We start from the raw sequence: 17795 nt of genomic DNA, 5'->3' as shown, positions 1-17795 counted from the left end.
ATTAATATATCATATTATATATGGAGGTGTGAATATAATATGAAGTATAATATTTAGTGAAATATATTAATACATATTAATATAACAACTTATTTTATTGCAATTTTTATTTAAACAATATTTTAAAGAGATGGGATCTCGCTATGTTGTTCAGATAGCGCACTGCACCCTTGACCTCCTGGACTCAGGCAATCCTCATGTCTCAGCCTCCTAAGTAGCTGGGACTACAGGTGTGTGCCACTGTGCCCAGCTTTACTGTAATTTATATTTAGGTGAGCCTATAATCTTTTTTTTCCCCCATTTATTTTATTGCATTTTAGGTTTTGGGGTTTTGTGAAGAACATGCAAGATTGTTGCATAGGTACACACGTGGCAGTGTGATTTGCTGCCTTCCTCCCCATCACCTACATCTGGCATCTCTCCCCTTTCTATCTCTCCCCAGCTCCCCACCCCCCAAGTGAGCCTATAATCTAAATAATTCCTTAGTTTAAGGTTATGTCTATCTCCAACAATGATACTAAAAATGGTACAAAGTAAGCTTTTATAGTTCCTACTTCCTCCTCCTTTAGGGAATAATTCAGCTCCACAAGCAATACCATAAAGTCTTGACTAGCAAGTCAGGTTACTTGGGTCCTTTCACAACAGATAGAAACGACTAACATTTTGAAATGATAGTTAAATTTAACATCAGTTAGAAAAACAGAAAAAAATATACCAAGACAATACTCCATTTAACATAATAACAAACCACTACTAAATACTTGTAAAGCTTTTCAACTATATATGAATCATATATAAAAGATGATGGCACCTAGTTAACAGAAATAATATGCCACTTGTACAGTTTTGTACTTTATAATAGCAAGGAGCCAAATCAAACTTTAATATTGAATTCTGTAAATATTAATATAAGATATTTTCATGTGAAATGATGAAATTTGGAGAAAAGTATTAAGATAATCAAAATAATATAAATTTCCAAAAAAAGGAAGACTGAGCCAAGAAAATACAAAGTTATTATAAAACATACTAAAATATCAACCTAATTATGCCTTGTTACACATTACTTTTAATCAGTATTTACCATTAGGTTTTCAAAGGTTAATTTCTGGGAACAGTAAATTTCATATAGCTTTTGTTTTCTTTCTAATATATTGAAGCTTGTTTATTCCAGAGTGGAATTTGGTGTAAGATGGGTTGTTTTGGACCTGGTCCAAGAGGGTTTAGTTAGTGAAAGCACCTCATTATAAGGTGGTCTTAGCAATAAGGTGATCCACTGGCTCAGATCCCATGTATTTTATAACAAGGCTCCATTGTGGAGTACAGGAAGCTAGGCAGCTAATGGTTCTATCAAATGAAACTTAAGAAACAAAAAAATTTTTTTTTTGAGACATGAAAATCATTTAGGGCTAGAGGATCATAAGCTTTGGTCACTTTTCCAAATTTCTGTGTCCTGAAACAATGTTCTTTATTGTATGTTTCATAGCTCTGCAGTTATTTTACACTAAGGTTTTAGCTTCCTTACATACATTGTTTGATGTGGCCTTAAAAATTGTTTTGATTACCAAAGCTTTCATCACTACTATCTATTTTTGAAAGATTGACTACATTTACCTATGGAAATAGACAATAAATCGCCGAGAATTCATAAAGGTTAAATTCTTGTGTAACTCATTGAGAAATTTGAGGTTTAAAAGAGCATGTGCAAGAATAATTGTTTGGTAATCAAATACAAAAAGAATGCCATCACTTAGAGATGACCAAGATAAACAGCCTTTCAAGTGATTTTATAACAGGTACTTTGATTTCATGAAATTTTATAAGCAGGTCTAAAGAATTAAATATTTTAAATATGTTTTATTATAGGAAAGTAATACAAAAAAGCCTAATTGCAGAAAAATAATGGGGGAAAGCTTTTTGTTAAAATTAGTGTTTTGAATACATAGATCGTAAGAATAACAAAGCCTTATATAATCTTAGACACCAGTGCCAAATTTAAAACCATGTAATAACTAAGTGAATAGAAACGTAGTAATAGTTTGTAACACAATTCTAGAAAGCTTTAAACAAGTTAATTACATCATGAAACATCTACTCTTTACATTGTACCTTTCTTCCACGAATAAAGCCCTTTCTCCAACTGGTAGTTTTCCTGGTTTGCAGCCTGTGTGTTCTACATACTTTCAGTCCTTGAATAAATTTGGTATTAGATAATTATTTCATATGCATTGAATGTGTCCCATAAATTATCTGATAAACAATGGCTACCTTATATATCTCAAAAGCTTAAAAAATAAACCAGCCAAATAATTTTTCTTTCCTCTAAGAATTCTTTATTGTCAGTCTATCATGTATCTATCTATATATCATATAGAGCAAGGGTGCACTCCAGATATGATTCATCTACTCATTAATAATGAATGACTTGCAATGTGCCAGGTGCTCTTTTATATGTTTTAACTTATTTAACTCTATAAATATTTCCTTAAAAAGTATGTTATCAGTAATGAAAATGGCCTACATCCTACTCTATAAAGGGCAGTAGTTTACTTCTTGGAATATCATCTTGGTCAAAGTCATTATCTGAGGAGAATATACACCTGTTTCAACAGTGATATCATTGTATAAATTATTTGAAACACCTTTTGGAATTACTAAAAGCTTGTGGCACATTTCTATATACATTCTCAGTAATGAAAATTTTTAGCTTCCAAGAGAATTAAGTTTTGGAAAGAATAAAAAGTATCTAGGCCGGCACGGTGGCTCACACCTGCAATCCCAGCACTTTGGGAGGCCAAGGTGGGTGGATCATTTGAGGTTAGGAGTTCAAGACCAGCCTGGCCAACATGGTGAAACCCCATCTCAAAAAATTAGCCCAGTGCATGGTGTGCACTTGTAATCCTATTTACTCAGGAGGCTGAGACATGAGAAGTTGCAGTGAGCCAAGATCATGCCATTGCACTCCAGCCTGGGTGACAGAGCAAGACTCTGTCTAAAACAAACAAATAAAAACACTGCTATCTAGGGAAAGGGAAAACCATTTGAGATAAAGTTGGGCAGTAACACTAAAAGATGACTATAAAATAATATACTTAATTTTCTCATGTCATTTACCAGCTCTAAAGGTAATTTCAAAAGTCCTCAAAATGTTTTAATTGTAGCATTGTGAAAACAAATATCTAGCTTTCCCAGCTATTATGCACATAGTCATATCATCTGTACCAGTCTGTTTTCATGCTGCTAATAAAGTCATACTGGAGACTGGGTAATTTATAAAGGAAAGAGGTTTAATTTACTCACAGTTCCACATGACTGGGGAGGCCTCAGTAAACTTACAATCATGGTGGAAGGCACCTTTTCGCAGGGCAGCAAGAGATAGAAGAATGAGAGCGAAGCAGGGAAAAGCCCCTTATAAAATCATCAGGTCTCATAAGAACTCACTATCATGAGAACAGCATGAGGGCAACCGCCCCCATGATTCAATTACCTCCCACTGGGTCCCTCCCACAACATGTGGGGATTATGGGAACTACAATTCAAGATGAGATCTGGGTGGGGACACAGCCAAACCACATCACCACTGTTCCCTAAATGTAAATGAGTAAGAACAATTTAACCTTTTTTATGAAATACTATGCTTTATTTTAAGCATTCTGGAACAAAAGCAAATGAAAATTGACTCAGAATAGTATCAGCAGACATTCCTTTAAATTATAGATTCTTAAAGCACAAAGAAATTTGTATGATTTTATAAGTACTAACTTCTGCATTTTACAGATGAAACTAATTCCCTGAAGGGTGTGGTGATTGCCAATGTGACTTACCAAATTAGAGGCAGTGCCAAGTACAGAGCTCAAGTCTCTTGTCTTCTACCAGGTACTCATGCGTTCCACTACCTTTCTATCCCTATCTGTGGTTTAAGAGCAATACCAGAGGAGATAAATTGTTTCAAAACAATGTAGAAATTACCCTCTAAACTAGTATTTGGTACTTATTGCTCAATGATCAACTAGAAAAAATATATAATACTAGATGGGATCTAACATATTCTAAATTCTTTAACTGGTAAATTGTCAATTTAAATGTCTTTGAACTATGCTTAGAGTTGTAACATCAAATACTATGGAAACAAGCTGTATAAATCTAAATGTCTCAAAATGAAAGCAAATACATGCCTACATAATAATTCATTTATCCAAATGAAATGTAAAATAAATCCTTACTGGGAATTTTGACTTGAAAATAATAGGCTATACAAAACTCTTGAGTAGCTCATAAAATTTCAACTCAAATTACTCACAAAAAGTCCTAATACCCAGTGAATAAAGGATGTTTCTTAGAAAAAGATCAGTGAATGTATTTTTGGAATGATGTCAGAGATGAGCATCTTTTATAATCATTTTTGATCAGACATACAGCTTCATTCATAAAAACACAAACAAGGTCAAAATTCACAGAAGGGATTACTATGCTCTAAGGAAACATACTTTGGCTGCAGCTATAAATGTGGGTTTGCTTATCAAATTTATATATAAAGTTTTCTATCTTAATCATTGCATAACTAAAGCTTACACTAGAACAATACCAGAGGGGAGAAATTGTTTCACCATTTCTAAATAATGTAGAAATTACCTTCTAATCTAGCGTTTGGTACTTGTTACTCACTGATCCACTAGAGAAAATATAATACTAGGCAGGATCTAATATTTTTTTCCACAATGATGATGGAGCTAAATAATTGGAATAGAAAATCTGGAATACTTCATTTGTCATTTTATATCTTTATATCAATTTGTTTATGACATGTTTGATTTTAGTTTACTATACAAATAATGTAAAACAATTTCAATTAAAAATGCATACTACTTTCTTAATTTCTCTTAATTACTTATAAGTAGGCAGAAATAAACATTCCAAGACAAAAGGTGATCTCTAAAAAAGCCTCGGACTGATTTGAGGTAAAATCTATAGTGAAATATGACTGAGGTGTGACTAGATTAGACTGCTATTTATCAGTATAATAAACAAATATATTTTATGTATGTATCACTATGAAAACCAATGGATGAAGAGAACCACCTAATATAAATACTTACATGAAACTGAAAGTGCCCCAGAAAACTCTAAATATCTTTAATTTTAAATTGCATTTAGCTAAGGAAGACTTATTAGAGGAAAATATTTTATATGAATTACTTTATCAAAACTCAAGAATAAAATTTACATTTCTGAATATAAAATAGTTTTTTAAAAAGTATGCCACTTATTCAATGTACAAATTCTTACAACAGAGTTTAACATAAGCATGATGACATATGTTGACAGCTTGAGAGTTAAGTATTATTACTTAAAACTAGGAAACATACCTTTATTTTTGGAAGGAGATGGTTTAAAGTTCTTTATTTCTATTTCATGAGTGTTTCCCAGTTCAAATTCATTTATCCAAGTTGTTTTTACATTACCATCAATGTCATCAATTTTATTTTCTTCAATATGCAGAATTCCATTCAACTTTGTATCTGTGCAATCCTCAGCTTTCACTTCTCTGGCTGAATCTATTTCTTTTATAGTTCTAATTTCAAAAAGGTCTTCAGCTAAAATGCAATCTGAATTGTCAGCCAATCTATTTCCTCTATCAGTTTCGACTAGGTCATTTTTTTCTTCATTTGTATCTTCAGGATCATAAAGTTCAGGTGTAAAATAGATAGATTCATCTTCTGCTTCTGTTTCAAAATCTCTATTTGAAGTGGATTGTTTATCTTCTTCACTTACTAGGGACAATTCAATGTCTGGATCTAGGGCTTCTTCAGAACAGAGAGGATGTTCGGGATGATTTTTTCTAGTAAGGGTTCCATCAATCTTTAATGATGAAATAATGGTTTCTGATTGAGGGCATGATCCAAACGATGTTTTTACCATCAGGTTTGAGGATTCACATTTATCAGTGAATGGCAAAACAGTTTTACTTTCCATCTTTTCTGTTTTGAAACTGGGAGGACTAGAGGCACTATTCTTTGATGACTCGAGCTCAGGTGCTGCCTTTGGTATTTTACCAGTAAAATACTGTCCCAAAGAATTAAAGCTCGACCAAATAGCTCTCTTTGTTTGTTTGTTGAAAGTTGGGCTTGTGGATCTGGAAATCACAATTTTTTCTGCTTTCATTGCTTGGACAGGCTCTTCCAGGAATACTGGATCATCTAAGAATACAAGAATTTAAGAGCTTTAACTTTCTGCTCCTAGCCAACATAGTAATTGTTAAGTTAGGGTAACAAGAGCGAAACTCCGTCTCAAAAAAAAAAAAAAAAAAAAAAAAAAAAAAAAAANAAAAAAAAAAAAAAAAAAAAAAAAAAAAAAAAAAAAAAAAAAAAAAAAAAAAAAAAAAAAAAAAAAAAAAAAAAAAAAAAAGAAATACCTAAATAACTGTATAGGATATATAACTTAGAGCCCCCGATGAACACTAGTGGATTTTTAATCTTGGAACAGAATATTAACTCTGAAAGAAATTTTAGGTCTCTAGTGTTTCCTTGCCCAAGTTATAATGCTGTCTGGTAAACTATAAAATTCCACACCAGGAAACTCAAGAATAAATGAGGAAAGAAGGAGTAAAAGGGAAGAGGAAGATGGCTGAGTAAAGGAAGGAACAGGCTGTAAACATTTGCCTTGAAAATCCACTAACCAGTGACTGAGAAAAGCTTACCTAGACTAATTATTTTATTTAATAAATAAGGAAGGTGACAATTATAAGGCTAAGTTATTTGAATTCACAATGACATTTATATATACTACAAAAAAAATGTTTAAAATTTTTTTTTCTTTTTTTTTTTTTTTTTGAGACAGAGTTTCACTTTTTTTGCCCAGGCTGGAGTGCAACGGCGTAATCTCAGCTCACTGCAATCTCCGCCTCCCAGTTTCAAATGATTCTTCTGCCCCAACCTCCCAAAAAGCTGGGATTATAGGCACCCACCACCATGCCCAGCTAATTTTATATATTTTTTTTAGTAGAGATGGTGTTTCACCACATTGTTCAGGCTGGTCTCAAGCTCCTGATCTCAGGTAATCTGCCTGCCTCAGATATATGAATTAAAACAACTGAAATTATATCCAATGGTATAAACCAGAGTTTGGCAAACCTTTTTTGTTACAGGCCAGAGAGTAAATATTTTAGGCTTTCTGGGCCATAATATATCTGTTGCACCTACTCAATTATGCTGTTCTAGTGCAATACATACAAATACTCAACTCTGCTGTTGTCTGCAATATGTAAATAAGTAAACGTGACATTTCATTAAACTTTATTTACAAAAACAGGCAGCAGGCCAAATTTGGCTCATAGGCCACAGTTTGCCAATCTGATACAGATGCTTATTTCTAAAATATTTTAAAATATTATTTTTCATCACTTAAATGCCTCTCATCTCCTAAAAATAAGTAAGTTCATGAGAACTATCTATACAGAAAAAGAAGTTCATATAGAAGTATCTATATTAAAAAATCAGGCCAAATTTTTATATAGCCTTTAGAATAACATCTACCACTTATATAGTACTTTACAATGCTGTGATATTTATAATCTTGACCTTTACAGCTCAACCTGAAGGGATAGCTAGGTAGGCATTTTTTTCCTGTTATGACTCAAAAAGGTCAAATGACTTGCTCATGATCACAAAAGTAGTAAGTGGTAAAGCCAGTTAGTGGAAAACCAGAAAATATGCTCTGGTCTCCTGACAAACGTTTGTTTCCATTACAATACATCATACTGTTTCACTACTTTATGACAACACCTTGTATTATAAACCACCATATTTAAGGAAATTAATCTAATCCAAATAAATATCATTTCACTAAATACAATGAAAGACTTCTCCATCAAAGGTAAATGGGCAGAACTTTACATACTTCTCTCCTTTTTGGAGATGATGCCACTTGGTAGAGGTGAATTTTTAGTAATAATTTCAGGACACTGTAGTTCCTGGACACACATCTTTGCTTCATCTTTCACAAAATTTTCTGGTGATAGATAACTTGCTGCTTCCAATAAATAAGTTGGGGTACTGTCCATTAAAGAGGTGACTTCAAGTGTGGACCCATTGTCCTGTATATTTGTTCTGTCCTTTATGGATACATCAAGAACTTTTTGATGCTTTTTGGAAAATTCGGCCAAGGACTCTAGGGCACTTTCGAAGGTTGAATGGTGCTGAATCTGCTGCCGTATCCATTTAGAAAGTCCTACAGAAAAAAAGTAAACCCAGGGTAAAATTTGGTTGGTTATTAAAATATTACTCCCCACGAAAGGCTTCGTGCCCTCCTGTGGTAATGGGTGAATTCTTCCTCTAATTAGTTCACATGAGATCTCCTCTCCTCTCTCTTGGTCACTCTCTTGCTATGTGATGCACCTGCTTTCCCTTTACCTTCTGCTATGATTGTAGACTTTCTGAGGCCCTCATCAGAAGGAGATGCTTATGCCATGATTTTTGTACAGCCTGCAGAACCATCAGCCAAATAAACCTCTTATCTTTATAAGTTATCCAGTCTTGGTGTTGGCAACAATTGTTTGGATATGACACCAAAAACATAGGTAATAAAAGCAAAAATAGACAAGGAAGACCACATTAAACTAAAAAACTTCTGTACAGCAAAGTAAATAATCAGCAATCTACAGAATGGGAGAAAATATTTGCAAAGCATTTATCATATCTGATAAGGAGATCTCCAAAATATATAAGAAACTCCTATATCTCAATAGCAACAAACAAACACACACACCAAAAACCAAACCAAAAAAACAGAGACACAAAGAAACCCAAATACCCCAATTAAAAAATGAGCAAATTAAAAGACACTTCTCCAAAGAAGACATATGATTTGGCTAACAATAGAAAAGATGCTTAACAATCCTAATCATCAGAGGAATGCAAATCAAATCCACAATGAGCTATCACATCATACCTTGTAGGATAGCCTTTATGAAATTTAAAAAAGAGAAAGAAGAAAAAAAGGAAATAAGAGTTAGCAGGGATATGGAGAAAGTGAAACCCTTGTGTGCTATTTGTGGGAATGTCAAATGTTGCAGATGCTATGAAGAACAGAATCAAATCAAAAAATTAAAATTAGAACTATGATAATTCACCAATTCTATGCTTGGTAGTTATTTTAAAAAGCTGAAATCAGGATCTTGAAGAGATATCTGCATTCCCATGTCTATTGCAGCATTGTTCCCAATATCCATGAGGTGGAAATAACCTAAATGTCTACTGACAGATAAATGGATTTTTAAAAATGGTATAATGTATACATAAAATAAAATATTAAGCAGTCATTGAAAAGAAGGAAATCCTGTCAGATATTACAATATAGATGAAACTTAAGGACATTATGCTAACTGAAATTAACCAGTTACAGAAGGACAAATACTGCATAATTCAATTTATATGAGGTATCTAAAGTAGTCAAACTAATAGAAGCAAAAAGTATAGCGGTGGTTGCCAGGGGATGAGGGGAGAGGGAATGGGGCATTGCTGTTCAATCGGTTTTAAGTTTCAGTTATGCAAGATTTAAAAGTTCTAGATACTTGCTATACAATGCTGTGCTTACAATTAACAATATTGTACTGTGCACTTAATAAGATGGTAGATCTCATATTATGTGTTTTTTATCACAACAAAAATATGAAGATTGTTACTAGTTCTTACTCTAGGCCCAGCTGAGATCTTACCAGATATATAGCGACTTGGGTTATTCCTAAAACGATCATCCACTAGAATAAGAGCTCCCCAATCATTTCTGTGTCGAATACATCTACAAAAAATAGGGAGAAAATCAATTTTATATATTTCTTTAAACAACTTGCTATTGTGAGAAAAGTTATAGGAGCTACCCAATACAATGTAACAAAGTAGATGTATTAAAAACTCCCTACTTTTGCCAAGTACTGATAACTTACATCTCAAATGTTGTATTTTATTTTGCACTCAGGAAAATTATAGAAAACATTTTCTAAGAGCGTTCTTAGCCACATAGACACTTTCTACTTAACCTTAAGTATTATAATTGTAGGTTTTATGTAAAGGTGATTTTTACTAGTTTAATGAGAGTTTTTCATCATGAATAAACATTGAATTTTGCCAAAAATATTCTAAAATTCAATTAACATGTAATTTTTCTTCTTTTGACTGTTAATATGGTAGATTACACTGGTTCATTTTCAAACACTGAATCATCCTTGCATTCCTAGTCATGATGTATTATTCTTTTTATAGATTGTTGGATTCAATTTGCTAGTTTTTTAAAATATATTAAAAAATAAAAACAGGCTTTAATAATTATTAAACAATTTTAAAGTGTACAATGCAGTGGTTTTTGGTATATTTACAAGGTTGTATAACCTATACCACTTATCTATCCCAGAACATTTTCACCATCCCAAATAAACCCTGTGCCCACTAGCTGTTACTCCAAATTATCCCAATTATCCCCCATTACCTCTGCCAACCACTAATTTTTCTGTTCTTAGAGATTTGCCTATTCTGGACATTTCATTTAACTGAAATCATACAATATGTAGCATTTTGTATCTAGCATATTTCACTGAGCATGATGCTACCAAGATTCACTCATATAGCTATGATTTACCAGTACTTCATTTATAAATTAATGTTTCCACTTTTTGGCTATTATGAATAATGCTGCTATAAACATTTGGTTACAAGTTTTCATATAAATACATGTTTTTGATTCTCTTGGGCATACACCTAGAAGTAGAATTGTGAGTCATATGGTAAATCTTTAACTTTTCAAACACTGCCACACTGTTCCAAAGCTGCTGCACATTTTACACCCCCACCACCTATGTACAAGGGTTCCAAAATCTCCACATCCTCACCAACACTTGTTACTGTATACCCTTCTAAAGTTATCTCTACACTAGGAAGTATGAAATGTTATTTCATTATGGTTTTGATTTGCATTTCCCTAATGACCAATGATGTTGAACATCATTTTTATGTGCTTACTGGCCATTTGTGTATCCTTTTCTGGAGAAGTCTGTTCAAATTATTGGTCCATTTTTAATGGCCTATTTTGTCTTTTTATTATTAAATTGTAAGAGTTCTTTATATATTCTGGATACCAGATCCTGCTACACATGATTTGCAAATATTTTCTCCATATGTAAGTTTTCTTTTCCATTTGTTGATACTGTCCTTTGAAGAACAAAAATTTAAATTATAACAAAATCCAACTTATCTACTTTTTCTTTGGTTGCTTATGCTTCTGGTCGCAGATCGAAGATACTATTGCCTAATACAAGTCCAAGAAAATTTATACCTCTGTTTTTGTCTTTTTCTGTCTTTGATCCACTTTAACTTTTGTATATGGTGTGAGGTAGCAGTCTAATTTCATTATTTGCACATAGATATCCAGTTGTTCCAGCACCATCTGTCAAAAAGACTAATCTTCTTTGAGTTGTCTTGGCATTCTTGTCAAAAATCAATTCATTGTATGATGTATGAATTTGTTTATGGACCCTCAATTCTACCCATTTATCTACACCATCTGTCTTTATGCCAGTACAACACAGTCTTGATTATTGTAGCTTTGTTATAAATTTGAGGTACAAAACTGTTTGTTCCCCTCGTATGTTCCTCTTCTTAAAGATTGTTTTGACTATTCTGGGTTCCTTGCTTTTCCATAATAATTTTAGAATCAGTTTCTCAATTTCTGCCAGAAAGTCAGCTGGAATTTTGACTAGTATTGTATTTAATCTCCATATCAATACAGGGGAGTGCTGATATCTTAACCATAAATCTTCTAATCCACGAACATGGGATTCTTTCCATTTATTTAGAATTTTCTTTCAATAATGTTTTGCAGTTTTCCATATACAGATCTTTCAAATCCTTAGTTAGGTATATTTCTAAGTATTTTCTTCTTTCTGATGTTATTTTAAATGGAATGTTCTGAAGTTCATTTTTAGATTTTTGGCTGCTAGCAAATAAAAATGTCATTGATTTTTTAATATTGGTCTTGTAACCTGAACCCTTGCTGAACCTATCAGTTGTTATTTTTAAAATGAATTTCTCAGAATTTTCTGTGTATATCATTTGCAAATAAAAACAGGTCTGCTTCTTCATTCCTCTTGTCTCACTGCCCTGGTTAGAATCTCCAACACAATATTGAATAGAAATGGTGAGAGTGAAAATCACTGTTGTGATCTTAAACTTAGGAGAAAAGTTTCAGTCTTTCACAATTAAGTGTGATGTTAGCTGTGAGTTTTTCATAGATGACCTCATTAAAGCTAAGTAAATAACCTGATATTCCCACTTTGTTGAGTATTTTCACCATGAAAATGTGTTGAATACTGTTTTATGCTTTTTTTTTTTTTTTTTTTTGGCATCTTGAGAAGATCGTGTGGTTTTGGTCTTCTTTTAATATGGTATATTACATTAATTGATTTTATAAAGTATGTTGAACCAATCTTGGATTGCTGGGATAAATATTACTTGGTCATGGTGTATATTCCTTTTAGTATGTTGCTGATTCTGTCAATGGCTTTTATTTCTATAGGTATGTGAAATACTGCTGTACAGTCTTCTTGTAATAGTATCAGGTAATACTGGTCACATAGATGGGTTGGTAAATATTTCTCTTCTATTTTTTGGTGGAGTTAATAAAAGATTAATGCTAATTCTGCTGTAAAGTTTTGGCAGAATTCACCAGAGAAGCCATTTGATCATGAGGCTGAAGCAGGAGAATTGCTTGAACCTAGGAGGTGGAGGCTGCAGTGAGCTGAGATTGCACCACTGCATTCCAGCCTGAGCAACAGAGTGAGACTCCATCTCCAAAAAAAAAAAAAAAAAAAAGCAAGTGTTTTGATGACAAATTCTATCTTTACTTGTTATACATCTATTCGGATGTTCTATTTCAGCCAGACATGGTGGCTCATGGCTGTAATTCGAGACCAATCTGGTTAACATAATGAAACCCTATCTCTATTAAAAATACAAAAAATTAGTCAGGAATGGTGGTGGGCACCTGTAATCCAGCTACTTGGGAGGCTGAGGCAGGAGAATCACTTGAACCTGGGAGGCAGAGATTGCAGTGAGCCGAGATTATGCCATGCATGCCAGCATGCCAGCCTGGGCAACAGCAAGAGACCCTATCTCTCAAAAAAGAAGAAAAGAAAAAGATACATATATATACATTCACTTATTAAAAACACTATATACATACATAATAGTGAAAACTATTTTATATTTGTTTTCAAATCAGACCAAGGCAGCAATGAAAGTACATTTATAATGTTTACCTCCTTTCACTGAAAAAAAAAAAAAAAAAAAAAGATATTCTGTTTCTTCTTGATATAGTCTTAGTATTTTGTGTCTATCTGTGAATTTGTCCATTTAATCTAAGTTACCTAATTTGTTGTCACACAATTTTTGAAGGCATTATCTTATAATCCTTTGTATTTCTGTAAGGTAGTAACATCCTTTCATTTCTAATTTTAGTAAACTATTCTCTGTATTTTCTTTGGTCAGTCTTGGTCTGCCAATTTTGTTGATTTTTTTCAACAAATCAACTTTTGTTATCTTGGTTATTCTCTATTGTTTTTTGAATTCTCCATTTATTTCCTTTCTTGTATTTCCTTTGATTGCCTTGCTTTGGGTTTAGTTTGCTCTTCTTTTTCTAATTCCTTAAGGTGGAAAGTTAGATTATTGATTCCAGATGTTTATTCTTTTAAAATATAGATGTTACAGCTTTAAGTTTCCCTGGGAGGAGTACTTTCACTGTGTCCCCCAAATTTTGGGACACAAAATTTGTGTTTCCATTTTATCATAATGTATTTTTCAATTTTTCTTCTGATTTATTCTTTGACCCACTGGTTGTTTAAAAGTGTGTTGTTGAATTTCCACATATTGTGACTTTACCATTTTTCCTTCCATTACTGATTTCTGGTTCATTTCATTGTGGTCAGAAATAATACCTGTAATGATTTCAACCTCTTAAAATTTACGGAAACTTGTATTTTATGGATTAACATCCGGTCTATCCTGAAGAATGTGCCATTTTCACTTGAGAAGACTGTGTATTCTCCTGTTGTTGGGTGAAGTGTGCTACAGATGTCTGTCTGGTTTGTTTGTAGTTGTTGGTTTGTAGTTTTGTTCAAGACTTTTCTGCTGATATTCCTTCTTGTTGTTCTATCCATTATTGATTAGGGTATGGAAGTCTCCAAGTATTACTTAATTATTGATTGACATTTTTTGCTAGATGTGTTTTGGGGCCTTTTTGTTAACTGCATGTTTAGATTTATACATTCTTGAGAGAATTTTTTTTTTTTTTTTTGAGACAGGGTCTCACTCCAATTGCCCAGGCTGGAGTGCAATAGTGAGATCATGGCTCACTGCAGCCTCAACTTCCTGGGCTCAGGCGATTCTCCCACCTCAGCCTCCTGAATATCTGGGATTATAGGTACATGCCACTACACTCTGCTAATTTTTTGTACTTTTAATACAGACAGGGTTTCATCATGTTGCCTAGGCTAGTCTTGAACTCTTGGGCTCAAGTGATCTGCCTACCTCAGCCTCCCAAAGCGCTGGGATTGCAGGCAGAATGGCATTTTTTATCATTATAAAATGTTCATTGTTTCCATTAATTTTTGTTTGTTTGTTTTAAGGGTCCATTTTGTCTGATATTAGCGTAACCAAACCAGCTCTCTTTTGTTTACTATTTGCATGGTATGTCTTTTCCCATCGCCTTATTTTCAACTTATTTGTGTTTTATTTATTTAGTGTTTCTCTTGCAGACGGCATATATCACATTATCTTCAATACATTCGGCCAAACTTTGACTTTAGATTGGAGTGTTTAATCCATTTACATTTAATGTAATTACTGATAAGGTAGGATTCACTTGGCTATTTTGTAAAAAACCCACTGTTATTTGCTTTCTCTATGCCTTAAGTATTTTGTTCTTCTGTCTTTCCATTACCACCCTTTTCTTCAATAAACGTTTTCCAGTATTTCATATTAATTCCCTTGTCATTTACTATATATGTTTAGTTATTTTTATTAATGGTTGAAGAGTATAATAAACACATCAACCAATAATAATCTAGTCAGGATAATTACAACTTAATTTCAATGGTCCTTCTGTTCCCTCACCTAACACCTTTGGGTTGTTATTGTCATATAAATTATATCTTCAAACTTTGTATGCTGGTGAGGAAGAAATAACATTGTAGGTTGGATTATTTACCCCTAGAAAGCTGTGTTTAAAGGTGGGCTGATCAATGTAAACTTAGATTCAGGAGGGTTCCTGTGATTGACTAATAAGAGTGTCTTATTGTGCCTAAACTGTTTGAGCAAACAATATATTATTGCTGAACACTTTTCTTTTGAGAGTCTAGTCTTCTGGAAACTGCCAGGTAGAGGCTGCCTATATGACCAGCCCCAATAAAATCACTGGGTGTTGAGTCTCTAATGAGTTCCTCTGATTGGCCATATTTCACACATGTTGCCACAACTCATTGCTTGGGGAAGTGTGTCCTGTGTAACTCCACTGGGAGAGGACACTTGGAAGCTTAAGACTGGTCCCTGGACTTTGTTCCATGAACATGTTGTGTTCTCTTTGCTGACTGTGCTTGGTATCATTTCACTGTAATAAATCCTAGCCATGTATATAATTATATGCTGAGGCTATCTAACTGTTCCAAGAGAATTACTGAATCTGAAAGTGGTCTTGGCAACCTCCAAGAAAATCACCACAGTTTTACAATTTTTATTTTATGCAATTGCTCTTTTTAAAAAAAATCAGGAGAAAAATAACTATAAGCAAGAAATACATTTATATTGACTTTTATATTTACCTATGTTGTTATATTTGTGGGTAGTCTTCATTTCATCATGTGCATCTGACTTACTGCCTAAGAGCCTTTCATTTCAGCCAGAAATACTCCTTTTAGTTTTTTTTTTGTAGGACAAGTTTGCTACAGAGTAATTCTCTTAGTTTTTATTTGGGAATATCAACTTTTACTTCATTTCTGGAGGATGGTTTTATTAGATGTAGTATTCTTGGTTGACAGTCATTTCCTTTCAGCACTTTGGACATGTCAATCAACTGCTTCCTGGTCTGGAGGATGTTTTGTACTTGATGAGTTATTTCTCTCTTGCTGCTTTCTAGAGTCTGTCTTCTGACTGCTTGATTTCAACCATCTAGATATGAATCTCCCTGAGTTCATCCTACTTGGAGTTCGCTGATCTTCTTGGATGTATAAATTAACGTTTTTCATCAAATTTGGAACATTTTCAGCCATAATTTCTTCAAATATTCTGTTCTTTTCTCTCTCCTCTCCTTTTGGGATTCCAAATATGCACATGTTGGTATGCTTGATGAGGTTCTACAGGTCTCTAAGATTATGCTAGTTGTTCTTCATTCTTTTTCTTTCTGTTCCTCAGAGTGGATAATCTCAATTGATTTATCTTTAAGTAAATCAATGCTTTCTTCTGCCTGCTTAAATCTGCTGTTGGGCCCCTGTAATGAATAATTCATCTTAGCTATTATACTTTCCAGCGTAAGAATTTCAATTAGGTTTTTGTTAAACAAATTTTATCTCCTTATTGATATTCCCTATTTGGTGAAGTGAGACATCATTCTCATAGTTTTTAACACAGTTTGCTTAGTTATTGAACATATTTGAACTAGCTTTGTCTCCTAAGACAAATGTTTGGGTTTCCTCAGGGATAGTTTCTCTTATTTTTTTCTCTTAGTGTACAGTTATACTTTCTTTTTTATGTGTCATTATTTTTGTTGAAACCAGTACATTTTAAATAACATAATGTGGCAAATACAGAAATCAGATTATTCTCCCTCTTCAAGGTTCTTTGTTCTTGTAATTTTTCTGAAATAATCCTGTGAAGTCTGTATTCAGTCATGTGTGGTCACTGAAGACTGACTAGTTAACTTAGTAGTCAACTAATAATTAGACAGAGATTTCCTTAAATATCTAGAACCAACATGTCTCCCATTCTTTGCCAAGAGTCTCTGTATGGATTGGGGCATAATTTCAATCCTCAGCAAGGTAGGTAATAACTCTGATCTAGTCTTCACTTCCTGCTTCAGCAGAGTACCAAGGCTTAGAGCCTTCTCAGGTCTTTTCCTAGCATGTCCCATCACTGGTCACATACACAGTCCTACACATATGCATGAAGTTAAACAGATGGCTGGGTGAGCTCTGAGTCAGGTCACATAAAGACAGCCTTGTGAGTGGGGTCTTCTAGGGAACTCCCGGGTATTTCGCATAATTCTATGGGAATGTACTCCAGCCCTATTTTGCTCCCCATGACTATCAGGTTGCCAGCTTTCCTCACAATTTCACGCTGTTGGTTTTTAAGGATATTGTGAACTTGAAGACAGGTGAGAATAGAACAAATTAAAATACCACAAAGCTTACTGTTCCTACTGCAATTCAGCAATTTTTAATGGGTAAATACTGTAACTTTTGGTTAATACTCAACGTTTTGATAAAGTTGATTCTAACTTATTTTTGCCTATTTTCTCATTGCTTTTAGAAATTTCAGAGGTCTTCACTCTGCCATTTTTGAGGACCTTACCGAATTTGCTGGCACTTTGTTAAGGACATCTTCATCTATGTTTCAGAGGGATATTAATCTATAGGGTTTTTTTTTTTTTTTAACTTTTTAGTTTCAGGAATACGTGTGGTTTGTTATAGACACAAATTGTATGTCATGGGATTTGTTGTGACAAATTGGGACAGATTATTTTGTCACCCAGGTAAAAGGCAG

General features: G+C 33.5%; 1 protein-coding gene across 1 annotated transcript in view; it reads right to left on the bottom strand.

Moving 5' to 3' along the window:
• Positions 1–3624: 3624 nt before the first annotated feature.
• BRIP1 (BRCA1 interacting protein C-terminal helicase 1) overlaps positions 3625–17795 on the bottom strand; it is a 152062-nt gene continuing 137891 nt past the window's right edge. The window contains exons 16-18 of the mRNA XM_037742445.1: positions 9713–9795; positions 7897–8226; positions 3625–6197 (exon numbers count right to left, since the gene is read on the bottom strand). Coding sequence (XP_037598373.1) covers positions 5344–6197; positions 7897–8226; positions 9713–9795 — 1267 coding nt within the window. The 3' untranslated portion in view covers positions 3625–5343. The remainder of the gene's footprint in view (positions 6198–7896; positions 8227–9712; positions 9796–17795) is intronic.

Source organism: Cebus imitator, unplaced genomic scaffold (genome assembly GCF_001604975.1).
Source record: "Cebus imitator isolate Cc_AM_T3 unplaced genomic scaffold, Cebus_imitator-1.0 Scaffold121, whole genome shotgun sequence".
In the NCBI taxonomy this organism is placed as follows: Eukaryota; Metazoa; Chordata; class Mammalia; order Primates; family Cebidae; genus Cebus; species Cebus imitator.
The sequence above is the reverse complement of the archived record's forward strand: the minus strand, read 5'-3'. Positions and strand labels throughout refer to the sequence as shown.